Source organism: Drosophila persimilis, unplaced genomic scaffold (assembly GCF_003286085.1).
Source record: "Drosophila persimilis strain 14011-0111.01,24,50 unplaced genomic scaffold, DperRS2 tig00000002-arrow-pilon, whole genome shotgun sequence".
Lineage (NCBI taxonomy): Eukaryota > Metazoa > Arthropoda > Insecta > Diptera > Drosophilidae > Drosophila > Drosophila persimilis.
This window is the reverse complement of record NW_020825289.1, coordinates 9,391,456-9,407,763: the sequence shown is the minus strand read 5'-3', so window position 1 is coordinate 9,407,763 and position 16,308 is coordinate 9,391,456. Positions and strand designations below refer to the sequence as shown.

General features: G+C 44.8%; 2 protein-coding genes across 2 annotated transcripts; one reads left to right on the top strand and one right to left on the bottom strand.

Annotated features, from left to right (window-relative positions):
* Window positions 1-715: 715 nt before the first annotated feature.
* LOC6590805 (maternal effect protein staufen) lies at window positions 716-8,303 on the top strand. Its single transcript, XM_002016315.2, has 6 exons — window positions 716-934; window positions 1,647-1,910; window positions 3,415-5,564; window positions 5,619-5,828; window positions 5,892-6,184; window positions 6,256-8,303. Exons 2-6 carry the CDS (start codon window positions 1,720-1,722, stop codon window positions 6,436-6,438), a joined length of 3,027 nt encoding a protein of 1,008 aa, XP_002016351.2. The 5' UTR covers window positions 716-934; window positions 1,647-1,719; the 3' UTR covers window positions 6,439-8,303.
* A 3,567-nt stretch (window positions 8,304-11,870) lies between these two features.
* On the bottom strand, window positions 11,871-12,225 carry LOC6590804. Its single transcript, XM_002016314.2, has one exon. The coding sequence runs from the start codon at window positions 12,218-12,220 to the stop codon at window positions 11,984-11,986; it is 237 nt and encodes a 78-aa protein (XP_002016350.2). The 5' UTR covers window positions 12,221-12,225; the 3' UTR covers window positions 11,871-11,983.
* Window positions 12,226-16,308: the final 4,083 nt, after the last annotated feature.

Below are 16,308 nucleotides of genomic sequence, written 5' to 3'. Positions count from 1 at the left end.
ACTCATCATATACATGAATATGTCTAAAAAATGTCCATTTGAGAAAAGATCTTTATTAGTTAAGTTTTATCTTCATATCAATATTTATACTTTCATATAAAATTAGCAAAATAGGGTATACAAAGGCCTATACTACGGCTTACACGCTATATAGTGACTCTTTTTTTGTTGAACTTTTTCGTTTAAACCTTTTTTTACAATAAATACAATAAAAGCAAGGATTAAAAACTAACCAATCTTGTAGAAAATTGATTCATTAATGGAATAAAACTATGTGGGCATTGCTGAGAAATTTAGTTAGTCAGCATTATTCAATGGAATATTAAAATTGAGCAATATGAACGTTTGTTTTGATTGAGCTATTTCGCTACTTGTTTTTTGTTTGACTTATTTCGCTAAAACCTCTTTTTACGCAAAATGCAATAAAAGCAAGTATTAAAAATACACCAGTCAATTAGAAAATTTATTCATCAATGGGTTAAAATTATGTGGGCACGGCTAAATGTTCTATATAGCTAGTAATATTTGTCGGAATATCAAAAACGAGGAATATGTGCAATAGAACTTTCATTCGTCAGTATATTTACGGTATATTTTGGTATATTTCTGAGGGCCATACTGTATATTTTATCCGAATATCCGCGGTCACACTGATGCCATTATTTTTCGAGTTTCATCCGCAGCCCAAGTGTTTATCAATTTAATTTAAGTGTTAAAATAGTTCTAAAGTGTTTTTTAAAGTTGTGAATGAAAACAGCTTAAGAGGGGCCAGTAGCAAGCGTAGTCCGCGCCGTTAATCTTAATAATTCGCCAGATATAGCTCTCCAATCGATTGGAGGAGTGTTTGTGCTCAATAAAGTGCGTTCGTGTTTGCCTTTTGCAGACGGGGAGCAAGTAAAGTACAAAAATACATCATTGCCCGCTGCGACAGAAGGTATGTTGTGGTTGTAGTTTATCGTTCTCGGCAGCAGAACTCTGGGCGCAGAATGCGAATGCAAATTGTTATGCCATATGATCAGCGGCGTCTGCATTCGATCAGCAGAGGGGGTTCGTTCAGTCTGTCGTTTGTCCGAATCCGATTCCGAATACGATTCGGATTCCGACTTCTAAATTAACAGTTCAATGCACGTTGAAAAGGAAGTGATCCTGCCTGGAACCTGATTTCGAATCGAATTCCAAAATGCAGCTGCATTTTATCCAATTTCTGCAGCTACAGAACTACCACAAAACTAGAAAAGTGCAACAAAGTCGGCAAGATTGCTGCACGTAAATCGATCAATGGGCAAAAAGGCTGGCAGGCAGGCGAGCAGCTACGAATGCTCTTATGTTTAAGAAACGGTGGTTGCTTGGCAGCGCCTCAACCACTGCCGCTACCACCGTCTCCACCCCTAGCCCGACCCCGACCCCGAGCTCGAGTCCTAGCCGTAGCCTGTCACAATTTGATTTAGGCACAGCGCCGCCGTCGTTTTGGTGTCGTGGCTGCCGCTGCATTTGCATGCATGCAGTGTCAATGCAGCTACAGGCAGCACGTTGTTTTCCATTCTTGCTGAAGGTCTGCACAATTGCCAAACAAAGAGACACCTCTCCCCTATAAAAACATTGCTTTGTCCCTGCGTATCTCATGAAAAATGTTACCTCTATTGCAGCTGCACTCGCTCATCCGGCTAGAATCGCTAGCATCGCTCTCCGAGGAGCTCCCGACGGAAGCCAAGCCCCAACATGCAGCACAATGTGCACACCGCCAGACCGGCGCCCCACATACGCGCCCATCACCACACTCACGGCCACACTCACATGCAGATGCATCCAAGCTTGGAGCAGCATCTGGCAGCCGCGGCATCAATGGCCGGCGCTCCCCAGATGCAGCAACAACAGCAGCCGGCTCCACATCGCGATCATCATCATCCACGGTAAACATTCTGAGCTAGAGTTCAAGTTGGAACTATCTGAGGTCCAACCCTTGATCGGCCCCAGCAGCGTTGCTGCTTGCCTTGCCTCGGCTCGCCTCGCATCGCCTTGCCGGCAAGTCTAGGCTTTATGCGATGCGGCAATTATGTTAATTCCTGTCACTGACAATCGGTGTGAGACTCATCATCCCATTTTCTCAACTCATAAATTATAATTTCAGTGGCTCTTTGTTCTTTCGTGCTCAGCATGACTTCCGCTTGATAACGGGTTTGAGCAGGAGCAGGAGCAGCAGCAACTGGGCTGCAATTATCCTTGACGTTCGTGAGGATCGTTCGGATTTCTCGGATCGCTTTCTGGTCTCCCTTCGTCTTTGTATTCTTACCGATCATATGTTTTGCCTCAACTTCAACTGAACTTTTCGTCCTTTCTTCAGTTGCGTTTTGCCTGGCACTCGGATCGCTCGCTCATGAATTTACGGGAAACAGCGCGTTAACGGTCTCAGTTCTTAGCGTACATTTCAGTACGTCATGAAATTCGCAAGTCCATGTCGAGTAAGAGGTGAAAACACTAGAAAAAGATCTTCGCAATTGATGTTCTGTTAAGCCAAAATGCCACTGTCTAATGCAACAGTTGGTTTTGGTTTTGATACTGTGAAAGTGGCAAGGTTTCCCTGAATAAGTGATTTCCCGATACTTCAATACATACATCCCGATACATATATCCTTTAATACATTTTAAAGATTGAATTAGTACCTATTTGTGAGTGGTTTCAAAAGATTCCAGATGAATCCTATTTAAGGGTCATCTGCTGCATCCCAGTACAGCCGATCTTTATCTCTAATTGTCCATATCAATGTTAATTTGAAGGCTTTTTCGTTCCGAACTGATTTAGCGATTAAAAATTGCCGAAATTTGTCCGTGTCTTGTGTGAAACTGATCAGCATTGTGTCTGTGTCTGTGCCTGTGTGGCAGTTAGGCCCATGATTTGTGATGCTGAGGCAGAGGCTGATGCTGAGGCTGAGGCTAAGGCCGTCCCTGATGGCCCCTCAAATGCCCAATTGCGAAAGGATGTCAGGGTGTCGCGGTAGGTGCGTCTCAATTGAAACTGACAGTTGGCGAAAAATGACACGATGCGTAAAAGAGAATGCGGCTTTTGTGCTTTGTTAGGATTTCGCCTATTGTTCTGCCTCACCGCTGTTGTCTGTTGTCCTCTGCAGCAGCAGCACCACCAACAACAACAGTGCAGAAGGGGCAGGCTTTGAACTGGGGTGAGGAGGCAGCTTCAGAAAGGGACGTTGGGACGGACTGCGTGTTGGTGTTTTTGTTTTTCCCAGATGTCAGTCGATGTACTTTTGTCCATCAGCATTCTTCATTGCCTCTCTAATCCTTTTGCCATGCATTGTTTGCTGACTTAACCGCAAAGCCATCGCGCTCCATGCCCGCCGGGGCTTCAGCTAGCTTCCATTCGTTCGATTAACCGATCTACGATTGCTTTCTCGATTGCAGACTGAACCATCACCATCTACACGCACAGCAGCAGCAGACGTCGTCGAATCCTGCCGCCGTTGCCGTGGCGGCTGGACCTGCCTATCACCACAACAGCAACATCAGCAGCAGCAGCAACAACAACCAAATGCAAAAGATCCGACAGCAGCATCAGCATCTCAGCACCAGTAACGGGCACGTGGGTAAATGCAACCAGCCTCTGCCGCAGGCCTACAACCCTCTGGCTGGCAATCCGGCCGCTCTCTCGTACAATCCGCTGCCGCCTCCTCCGCCGCCGCCGCACCACATGGCCACCCATATCGGCAGCTATGCAGCCCATCCGCCCCACTACTACCAAATGAGCCAGCCCAAGCCGCCCTCCAAGTACAACAACAACAGTGGCGGCCACTACATCCCCAACAGTGGCACCAGCAACGGCTATGCCCCCAAGGCCATCCTACAGACAACATATCGCAATGCCAAAGTCGCACCAGTCATGGCCCCAGCAATGGTCCCCGAGGCAGTGGTAGTGGCAGCAGTACCAGCACCAACAGCAGAGCTTCCAGAAGGTGTGAATAGCAGCGTCCTACCGGGAGCTACGGAATCCACATGTTTGGAGGAGTTGCCGCAACTGGAGCAGCCGAATGTGGAGCAAAGCACAACGGAGACGGGAGCGCCAATAGTAAATAACTTCAGCAGCACAGAGCACATCGATGCGACGGGCACGCTGCCCAACGAGGACAGCAGCTCGGGACGCAGTGGCAAGGACAAGACGCCCATGTGCCTGGTCAACGAACTGGCCAGATACAACAAGATCACCCACCAGTACCGGCTGACGGGCGAACGGGGACCGGCCCACTGCAAGACCTTCACGGTCACCTTGAAGTTGGGCGATGAGGAGTATTCGGCGGACGGGTTCAAGATAAAGAAGGCCCAGCACATGGCCGCCTCCAGGGCCATCGAGGAGACCAAGTACAAGCATCCGCCTCCGAAGATACGCCGCAGCGAAGAAGCCAGCACCACACGCACCCACATCACACCCACCGTTGAGCTGAATGCGCTGGCCATGAAGCTGGGGCAGCGCACCTACTACCTGCTGGACCCCACACAAATGCAGCCCACCGATCCGCTAATGCCGTCGGAGTTCGGAGGGGGCTCCCTTTTGCCCACACCACCGCCAGGGATGCAGCAGCCCATGCCTCAGCCACTGCCACCTCCCTTCGCCCTGCGCCCTGCACGACATGGCCACAGTTTCGTGCCCATTCCTTCCCCGCCCATGCATCCACATGGCTTTTATAATCCCCAGCGGGCTTATGGGCCCAAATATGCGTCACGATATACGATGGTGCCGCCGCTAGGGCCTCACATGATCCACGGGCCAAATATGTCCTACGCCCCGATTCCACCCACGCCCAGCAAGATCACCTTGTACGTGGGAAAGCAGAAATTCGTGGGAATCGGGCGCACGCTGCAGCAGGCCAAGCACGATGCGGCGGCACGGGCTCTACAGGTGCTCAAGACGCAGGCCAGCTCAGCGTCAGAGGAGGCGCTCGACGACTCTATGGACGAGGGCGACAAAAAGTCGCCCATCTCTCAGGTGCACGAGATCGGTATCAAGCGCAACATGACTGTTCACTTCAAGGTGCTGCGCGAGGATGGACCGGCCCACATGAAGAACTTCATCACGGCCTGCGTCGTGGGTAGCATCGTCACCGAGGGAGAGGGCAACGGCAAGAAGCTGTCGAAGAAGCGGTCGGCAGAAAAGATGCTCACAGAATTGCAGAAGCTGCCGCCACTCACGCCCACCAAGCAGACGCCAGTAAGGCGCATCAAGGTGAAGACGCCTGGCAAAAATGGGTCGGCGAACGGCAATGGAGGTGGCACAACCATTTCGCTATCGGACGTGGTCTCCATGGCAAAGCCGGAACGGCGGAAGCGACTCAATGTCGCCATCAGACCTGTGGAGCTGGACGATGCCGAGAACCCCATAACGAAGCTCATCCAGCTGCAGCAGACGCGCAAGGAGAAGGAGCCCATTTTTGAACTGATAGCGAAGAACGGCAACGAAGCCTCCAGGCGGCGCGAGTTCGTCATGGAGGTGTCGGCCAGCGGAACCACAGCCCGAGGAACGGGCAACAGCAAGAAGCTGGCCAAGCGCAGTGCAGCGCAGGGTATGTTAATGATTGTCTCCGTCTACCATCAATCTAACTTAATTCTGTTTGCAGCTCTGTTAGAATTACTGGAATCGGATGAGCATAGGAACGCAGTCCAGGAGTCACAGGAGTCCACAATCGATAGCAATCCAACAGAAATAGCAACTGCCACAGCGTCATCAGCGCCAGTAATTGAAGCCATTGCAGAAACGGATATTCCGATGGTCTCAACGCCAGTGGGCCCCATGCCAGGCATCCTGATTCTACGCCAGCACAAGAGACGTGAGTGCATTCACCCTGTTTCCTCCTGGCAGCATAGATTCAGCCCTTCTTCTTTCCCAATAGCACCCAAAAGGAAGGTGGATCCAATGATTATTGTCAAGGACAGCGAAGATACCAAGGAGGAGGAAGAGGAAGCCAACAAGGAGACAACGACCACAAGGACAGACGACAACAGCAGCAGCAGCGAGCCACAACCCAATGAGGCAGCCGCCGAAAGTACGCTGAATACATCGACGGGGAGCAACACGAGTGGCGTGAGCAGCAATAGCAGCAATACCGCTGCCAGCAGTAGTGCATCCGCAGCCGTACACATGAAGGAGCAGCTTCTGTACCTAAGCAAATTGTTTGAATTTGAGGTATGAATAGTGGATCAGTAGATCATTCGGCAAATCGTAGCGCAAATATTAATTATTACATGATTTTGCAGGTTAATTTCTCGGACTATCCCAAGGGAAACCACAACGAGTTCCTCACGATTGTGACGCTCTCGACGAACCCGCCGCAGATCTGCCATGGCGTTGGCAAGAGCTCCGACGAGTCGCAGAACGACGCTGCGCGCAATGCCTTAAAAATCCTCAGCGAACTGGGCCTCAACAATGCCAAAAAGTAACTCTAATCAATTTAAATTTCTCATTTAAATTCCTTTTTAACTGCAATTTTTGTTGTTGCACATATGCAAGGAGATAAGCAAAAGCAAGAGCAAAAAACGAAAGAAATACCCGTCCACAAAGCAAACCTAAACAAAATCCAAAAACCAAGCTGTGTGCAAATTCAAAAAAACACAAAAAAAAGAGAAAAACGAGAAACAATGCAAGAAACCCTACCTTTTGAAATAGCAAATTATTAGTTAATACCTATTTATTTATTTATGTGCAACTTTTGCAACCAAACTGGTGTTATTATTTTATTTATTTGTTGTTGAGAATTGATGAACGAAGCAAAGAACTGAATGTAACGAATTCGAACAGATACACTGAGCAGACCAGAACGGATAGTCGTCCATGTCTATCCTCCGAGTTGAGAATTGAACAATAACTAGCCTTAAAGAGACCCGACCCCCACTAAATAAATATTGTATGCACCTGCTTACAGTATATAAACTTAAGGTTAAAGCTGATGTTGAAGCCCATTTACCACTTGAATTGAATTGATGAACAACGGTTTATAGATACCCGTTCGCTGCATGCGGCAGACGCTTTTAAAAATAAATTCAAAATGAGAGAACTAGAAGGATTTCCATGAAGAGAGAGTTGCGGAAATCAGAGAGAAGTTTTGATTTATTTTTCGAAGCACTCCATATACGTACCGCTTGTGGTCAGACGCTTGATGAAACTCGTCGAATAATGAATCTATTATACATTATATATCATAGTTAAGTAGTAGTCCTAAGCATCGATAAATGGAATGTCACATCCCCCGTGCTTGTCAGCAATGTTAACAAATTTCAGGCAAACATTTCAACTTGCCAAATGCCAAATCGAACGGAATTGAGAGATTTTGCAAATTGAATGCTAGATTGCTTGGAATTTGTGGCTGGCAGCACATGATGTGGACAGAATGGACGTTTGCGTTCAATCTTATCAAATAAAATACAATTTACATAATCGTTATAATTATAATTCTAAATGTTTAAATGGCCATTTTTGTAAATGTTCAGTTTTTGTTACATTCAAGCATATGTGCGAACCAAAAGCTGAACATCTTTATGAATAATGAATAGTGTTTGTTAGCCTCATATATGTTTTTTCCCCCACTATTCTTTGCTTATCTTTGTATCCGTTTTTACATAGGAATATACCGATTCCCTTTACACAAACGCCCCCCTCACATAGATGGAAATTTTGATTACCATAGTCTTAGTCGCTATCCTCCTTTGTGTCCCTGTCACTTGTCCTTGTATCGTAAACAGCACCGGATTATTAAGGCTTAAGTTGCATTATGTAAAATGTATTTTGTCTAAGCAACCGCGAACCTAACATAAGCGTAAGCGAACTGTAACCATGTGAAAGGAAGCGTCGAACCCAGTATTAAATGTATAGATAAACGATCAGTACACACTATCACACAGCAAGAGACATTGTGCTCCTCCATAAATACACACACCATTTGTTCATTTTGTTGGAAGACTTTGCAAAACAACATCACAAATGATGAATATCATTGGAATGGAATCCGCTTTGCAAAGTCTTCACAAAATTGATTAGAATTATTAACTTTAACAACAACGAGTAAAGACCTGTTCATTAGCACCAAATAAAGTAATCGAATGAGAATATGGAGAGAATACACATTTATTAGTCCTAAGCCTGTCCCCACATACACACACACACACACACTCCGACAGAGAAAATTGTTAGCCGTGTCTTCTATTTGTAACGTGAGCGTACTTCTACATACAACCATGTTAAAGCATACAAACAACAATGAAACTATGTAAATTTAATTTCTTGAATAAACATTGATATAAAGATGGAACATACTCTTTGATGGAACGAATCGAATCGATCAGAGGTTGCAAAAAGAAAGTCTGTTCCATCCCATAAGGTTTGTGTGTACATTCTTGTTCATGAGAGTCCTGTAGTACTAACTGTCTGATCTACCAACAAACGTAACGATCTTCGGTCAGAACCATAGCAATAATGTTGTTTTTGTCGCGGATATCCAAAATTTGATTATTGGATTTCATTAACCGCTTCTGTAATGTAGGCCACAACTTATTAACACTCACAGATATTCGAAAAGGGCGTTCTCACCGCTGACATTCGATGAGCATCGTGTTCACATCCGAAATACCAGTCGAAGCTCGTAACAGACCCGCAAATTTGACATTAATCATCGAGCAAGCCAAAACTGTATAGATTTATATGATTATAGGCATCATAAAGAAATTTATGGACCCCGCCTCAGGCCCGTCCCTGCCCTACCCAGCCCTACGCTGAAAATATTTGTTGAGATATGTGGTATAATATGCCACAACAGCGTCGCCAGAAAACCCAAATAGGCATCTTATATAAAATCTCATAAAAGTTAGTGATAAATATACGAGTATTTTCTAAATTCACAATCAAAATGCTGACGAGATCTCGCGGGAGGGCGAAGACGAAGGGTATAAACATGTAAAATACATAAACGTTTGTTAATTTGGCAAAAACGGAAAACCATTTCGCAATCCCGAATCAAAAACTGTAAACGGTTTAAATACCCAAATCAAATCAGATTATAATATGCCGACAGCTGGAGATCTGACTAATCGATGACAGATACTTATGCAAAATTGTTGGGGAATTGCGGAAAACTATGATAAATGGATGAGAATGCCGGAGGGAGTTCTCCCTCGGTTCTGCATTGGCTTGGGCTGGTCTGGGGTGGATTCGGCTGGGTTGGGTTGGGTTGGGTGCGTCTGCAGGCTCCGTCTGCACTTTCTCCGCTGGCATTTGGCTAGTTTGAGGCAATCGCGCGATTAAAACCAAAAGGAAAACAAAAAATGCATAATAAATACATAAAATTAAATTAATGCCTCGCTTGCACACAACCTGCCCCAAGTTGCTCCAAGTTCAGCTCCCTGCCCGGTAAAATCAAAGTGTTTCAGTCCAGGCCCATTCCCATACGCATTTGCATATGCATTTCTTGCGGGATGGGATGGGAGATGGAGATGATGCGCGACCTGTGCTCCTCCGTGCCTCTGATTAATTTATGGCGCTGATAATAATCCGGCATCGGTAGTGGCAGCAGCATCTCCGTGTGATTATGAAATCTTGCTTGCCAAAAGAAATCAATAATATGAGCAGCGGAGCGGACCGTAGAAAGAAATGGAATGGAATCGAATGGAGTGGAGTGGAATGGGGTCCCCAAAGGGGAAACAAGACACGCGGGAAGATGAGTGGAAATTAACATGTGTTTGTCAGACGCCGGGGCCCCGGCATCTCCGAATCTGCATATACGAGTGTGTTGATGTGATGTAATGGCGTTTGATTTGAATTTTGACTATTTTTACTTTGATTTTTTCGGAATTTTCTGGCGGCTACGGAAATGGAACTCCGCCCGGTTCACAGAGCCTTAGAGGTATTTTAGGCTCTGGTAATTAAGCGAATCAATGGAAGTAATTTGATTTTGGAAATGCTTGCCTCTAATCAAGCATTTACTTACATAATTTCCACAAAATGTATATGAATTGAAAGCGATATTGGGGAATTTCGGGGGGGAATTTGGAGGCAAATGAAAGTGAAACCCGGTATTTCTTCAGCTTCTTATGTTCGCGTCGCTTGATTATAACATTTCCAGGTGTGTGTTTCTTAGAGTGTGTTAATTTTGATTTATTCAAATACTATCTGAAAACATTTTGAGTAATGTGATGTTTGACATGCATTTAGAAGCAAACGCCCATCCGTCTTCGGGCATGGCGCTGCCTATCTCTGTGGGAATTGCTGGCTAATTTGTATGTTAAGCTCAGTGTTTAAACGGGAAACAAATGATTGGACCCAACTAATGATGATTACCGCTCCACTGTTCCACTGTTCCGTTGCGTGCTCCCGTGAATCGAACATTTGTATTTGTATACGTAAGTATATTCGATATACAAATGTGTATGTTCCCCACCTCGTAATCAAATTAAAGTCTGGGCTTGATCATCACATCTCTGATGGATGGATGCCTCTGATTTGCCTCTTCCTCTGAGCTTGTGGGATAGGATTTGCATTCAATTAAAGTCGGATTAGAGGGAAATTCTATGCAGTGTCAGATGGCACGTGAGTAAGCATCAGTTTGTTAGGGATAATCCGGTTCAAGCTTCAACAGCCACAGATATTGTATAGTCGCCGAAGTATATCACGTTCTTGGGCCCTGAGTTGGCAAATTTAGTTTTAATAATAGTTTAGCCGGCACATCTTTTCTTGACAAGCACGATAACCGACAATTAAGGCCGGAGCCGAATGATGATACGGCGACTCGATAATTTATATGACACGTGCAGGAAGTAAATCTTTGGCGCTTCCACGAACGCGGCGAGCCCGCATGGGCCGCAGGTGAAATAGCCAAATCTGAATAGATATTTATATAAAGGTACTTTTGTGATAGATTGTATATATATATTTGTGTATAGTGGAGCATGATGAATGGCTCCAACAATTGGATTACTTAATTTATGGAGGAAAAACACTTGAGCCAAGCGGCACAAAGGAAACACTTGGGAGCGAGCCGCAGACAAATTGTTTGCTTCATTTATTATGCCAAATAATTGAAATCGAAATGAAAGAATTTGGCTAGATGATTATTTTGATTGCCTCCCCCAGCAGCGCCCGCCCCCTATTCAAGTCAGCAGGCCGTTTATCATCCATTGATTCAATCAATTGCTTCGGACGGACAAGTGCTTGACTGCTTGTTGGCTTTTCGGCTTTTCGGCTTTTCGGCTTGCATAATGATGATTATTTTCGTAGGAGTTGTTTTGCATAAAATCGAATGGGACTGGGGATTGTGAACGTGCGTCTATAAATATGATTAGTCAAATTGATCGATGCCCAACAATGTCGAATGGCAGGCAGCCAGTGTCTGCTTCTACTTTATCTATCGATTTATTAACTTTTTGTCTTTGCCTCAGCGGATTTGTCAAGAAATAACTAATTTGCCAATGAAAGAAACATATGAAGTGTCATGTTCGGAGATAACACCCAGCCAACGGCCAAGTTGAGGACAAAGAAGATACTGTCACCGAGTGGGGAAATACTCTTGGGCTGAGATCTTTTGAAGTTCTTTCCTGAAATTTTAAGCGTGATAAGAAGCTTTGGCTTACCATCTATTCAACTGCGACAGAGAGAGAGAATCAAAATCTCTATCGACTCTATCTCTTTCAGTAAATAGTGAGTGCAATTATTTGAAATTTGTAGTTTATTTTATCCTTTTTGTTTTTTAATAAATACTTGGCAAATATCTGGGAAAAGTAGCAATGCCCTGAGCAAGGGTGTGAGCTCTGGCAAAAAAAAGGGGACATCTAACGTGGTGGTAATGATGGGTGATATGGCCATAAGGGAAGCGTGCATAATTAAAAAGTTGTTTCTATCCCCCACACCTTTCTTTCTTTTGGTTTGTGGGTATATTTATTGCTGCAGCATGCGACAGTTATGCAATATCTTTATAGAAAGAAAGTGAGATATAGGAGCCGCCTATCCATAAAACGAGGCCCGCTGCCCGTCCAACTCCTCCCGGAAGCCCACGGGGGCCCAGGTACCGAAGATGGCATTACCCATGTCGAGGAACGCCTTGAAGAGGGCCGGGTAGTCGATGTTGGGTCTGTCCACGGTGTCGTCGTCGCCACCGAGGGGACTGGCCCAGGAGGGTTGGGGCAACAGCACGGCAGCGCTGAGAGCCGCCGCAAGTGCAACAAGTGTCCAGGGAATCATTTTTCTGCTCGCAATCAACTGGTGATGCAATCGTTCGCGTTGCACTTTTATAGGCTGGTGGCAGTGGCACTGAAAGCTGGCCGACCCCATTCCGTTGTTGCCACAGTTGCTGGCCAGGCCCGAATCGGCTGGGCTTATAAACACGGTCGAGTCACAGCCATGGCAAATATTTGGCCAGATGTACGACACGTTTAGCGCAAAAAAAAAAAAACAAAGAATTAAAACCAAAGCGGATCAGGGGCAGATGCCACAGCGAACAATTTTTCAGCTTGTCCGTCCGCTTGTTGGATGGCGCTCAAAATCCAATTTGTAGAAGGCACAGCATCGCGTTTGATATGCGTGGATCTGCAAATCGCTGGATCCAAAGATCCAATGATCCAAGCTCACATGACACCACCAACGCTGCTCCATCCATCAATCATTTGGCCAAAAAGCCAAGCGCTTCAAGTGCAGCTGCTTAGCAGCGCTTCATGTTAATTGATCGAGCTTTTGTTTAATTAAAATTTCAGATTTGGGTCACACGATACTCAAACTCGGTCTTAGGTTCATATGCGGAAGTCCCAGACCCCTCCTACTCGTTCTATTCGCCCACTTTCTTAGCCTCGGTCAAGATTACTCAATAAATTATGGGAAAATACATATGCAAGGAATCTGGGGAGCTTTTGAACCCGATCTGCCGCATTTTTCTGCCACTTTAGCCGTGTGAAACCCGAAACCGAAGCCGAACCAGAGCCCCAAATGAAAACGAAAGCCAATTCTTCTTCGGTACAGTGAAAACAATCTAAAGGCCGACGGTTTGTTTTTGAAATGGATTTCTTTCAGACCTACCGAAAATCAACAGTGGTAGAAGATTCCTTTCATCCGTATTTGTGCTGGCAATAGGAAGGACCCTTTAGTTTTTATGGAGTTTTCACTGTGATTTAATTCCCATTCACACACACGCCCTTAAGGAAGACAGTTGACAGTGGTCGTGGGCCTTTCTTTTGTTGTTTTTCAGTATTTTTATGAACTCCAACTGTTACTGTTATGTAGGCAGGCAGCACCATCATCATCATCAACATAAACCTCGGCAGCAGCAGGTTGTCACCGGTTTCCCGGTGGGACCGCAGCAACATCATACGCAATCGATCGGGTCTCTGTTGTTGTATACGTATCTTCTTCAGCGTATATTTCGGGCTATCTGGCTGGCCGAGTCTGAATGTCTGGGTCTTATGTCTGGGTCTGGGTCTTGGTCTGGCGCTGCCGCTCTTCAAACTCTTTTGCGGCCAAAATATTTCGATTAACATTGAATGTTTAGGTTCAGTTCAAGATCGCGCCTCGAACGGTTCAGTTTAACCTGGCTCCGCTCCGCTCAGTAGCCGGCTCCTTAAGCCCCAGTTCGAATAAAGGATATAATCGCAACCGACCTACAGGATAATGCTTTAGCCTAACTTCAGTTCTGTGTTTTGTGAAGTTATATACTGAAAGTATTTCTGTGCCTACATCCATAGGATATTAATTAAAAGAAAATAACCCATACGACGGTTGTGCCAAATTAAGAAAAACAAATACAAGTTTGTCCATTTGGAATCGTTGACTCGGAAATAAATAAGGTAAAAATGTGACTCCACGGAGAGTACCCCGAATAATCATCTAACGAACGGCGAAAATGCTGAAAATGACAAATATCAGACACCCCCACGATCATACGAGCAGATGATGCAGTTCGCTTAAGTGGGAGCTACTTAGAAGATATGTATTGTGTAGATCTAGTGATAGGTCGGGGAGCGAAAATACAGCTTTTTATGGAGCTACTTATTTGAAGATTTGACCGCTGAAATAATGCAAAGAAAATATGAATAATTTTGATAATTAATTATGGGTTTTGGGATGAGTAATGCAGGATGTAGTCTGGAATAGGTTAGTAAAGATACAGAGCCTATAATCGAGATGGAGAGTCGTTAACAAAGTTACAGAAATGGAATTACAATACTGAAAACTAAGAGGCTTACAACTCTCGAGGTAATTCTCAATCAAAAAATCAAAAAATTCTCAAAACAGCCCCTCTCAAGAACATTTCCCCAAAACCGTTTAAACACCTTGAGGCGCTTTGATGTTGGAATAATGATCGTAAATTTGCAAATGATATGTTTACAAAACAAACACCAAAGCTCTCCAATCGGAATATCTAAGCGGATACAGAATGAGAGTTCACGGATCTCCCCAGAACGCTGGGCGCTCGTTGAAGTGCCTCACTCTCAGCTCGTGTTACGCACTCGGTTTACGTCATCTGACCATAAGTAGAACCCAGACTCAGGCCGAATTCCATAGATGCGGGCACTTCAGATGAGTGAGTGGCAGGCAATCGGCGGTGACCAGCAGATCCTTCTACCCATCCACATCCCAGCCATCAATTCAGCTGGATGACACTCGAGAGTCAGGGGCTTGTCGGCGCCAAATAGTCAGCGATTTGCTATAATTAAATACCCGACTAGGGGTAACCCGTTCTCGTGATACCTGGCGAAGATTTATGGTTCGGCCCAACAAAACGTGCTGCCAATTAATTTGCAGCAAAGGCAAACTCAGTCGGAGATCATAATAAAATATATAATGATCCACGCATTTGAATTACAGCGAAAATATGTATTCCATCTCATTGAAAATGCCTTTGATGGGTTCATCCATTCTCTTTTTTGTGGGTTTTGGGTTTTGATTTTCAATGCAAAGTCTGTTATCTGAAAGTTTCCCTCCCCACTCCGAAGTGTGGCTTCTTGTTCGGGGTCGGGTCCCATCATCTTATAATCATCATTTGTCTGGCATTTTAATTTTTTCTGTGATGGATCATTGAAAACAATGAGAAGTAAAACATTTTCTTGTGATGCTTCCTCGTTGTCGGTGGTTGTCTGTTTTTTTTTGGTGTTCAGTTTTCGGTTTCGATTTTCAGTTTTGCGTTGCTCTTGATAATGACCCTGAAGCTGTCGAATTGTAAATGGTTTTTGTAACTTGAAAGTGGAAGTGGAAGCTCTAGGCTGTCCAAAGATGAGTGTAGCACTTGGCCAAGTCCCTATCCCTGGCCCTTCCCCAGCTGCAGTCGATATTTGCATATTGAGGAGTACGCGAGTGGAGCACAGGCACTTCTTCCAGCGCTTCTTCTGGCTTCTGTCTGTGGATCATTAAAATTCAATTAGATGTCGCTTAGATAGTCATTATGAAATCGTATATAGAACTGGAGAGCTTACAGTTTGTTGACTCGCGGGAAGGTCGTTGGACTGTCCACCGAGCACTGCAATTATCAAAGCTATAATTATTGTTGGTTTTCTAATTGTTACATCATCCATCTTATGTAAGCGCAATCGTTTGATTGAGTTATCATTTCAAATTGGTAGACAATTAAGTGCCGATTTGTTTGTCAGCCGAACAAAGCTCCAACTTTGGTCCGCTCTCTAAAACCTGAAGAGTTTTTCTCTGGTTTTCGCTGGCTTTGATTGCCTTCGATCTGCTTCTGCACTATTTATGTAGCATAGCGAAATCAATCATTGAGTGTTTGGATGGATGATGGCTGGTCAAGTGCTTTGTTGCTTCCTTACACAACAATGCATGGAAATAATTAAGGGTAATATTTCAGGGTAAACACAACTGAAGAAGGTGAACTGAAGACCAAGTGCTCGTTTGGCAAGTTCGTTGCCTAAGTCTTTCGTTTGAGCAGGCTTCAATTTGCGTGAACAGCAATGGTCAAAATAATAGTACTGCCTGCTATTAATTCAGTGGCAATTGTATGTATCTGTATGTGTATCTGCTGTCAGCACATTTCATTGGGAAAAAAATAATGACATCAAGTGACCTCAGCGGCTGTCCAACCGATGCCAAGCGTCCCGCTGCAAACCCATCGAGAATTGATTGCTCAAGTGCTTAACTGGAAGCGATTCGAATATTTTTGGTGCTCAGATTTGATTAGCGTTTGGTAATTCGAAATTAGTCACATTCTAATGCGGCCCGAGTGTGATTAATAATGTTTGCTCATCCAGGTGATTGATGATTACCAGTGAAATGACCAACACTCGCACCAAAACTGACTCAAAATCGATCTCGAATGGGTATTCATAATTATC

Coding starts and splice junctions, on each gene's coding strand:
- LOC6590805 (XM_002016315.2), top strand. CDS start 1,720: ATGCAGCACAATGTGCACACCGCCAGACCGGCGCCCCACATACGCGCC. Junction 5,829..5,891: donor TCTACGCCAGCACAAGAGAC/GTGAGTGCATTC, acceptor CTTTCCCAATAG/CACCCAAAAGGAAGGTGGAT. Junction 6,185..6,255: donor GCAAATTGTTTGAATTTGAG/GTATGAATAGTG, acceptor ATGATTTTGCAG/GTTAATTTCTCGGACTATCC.
- LOC6590804 (XM_002016314.2), bottom strand. CDS start 12,220: ATGATTCCCTGGACACTTGTTGCACTTGCGGCGGCTCTCAGCGCTGCC.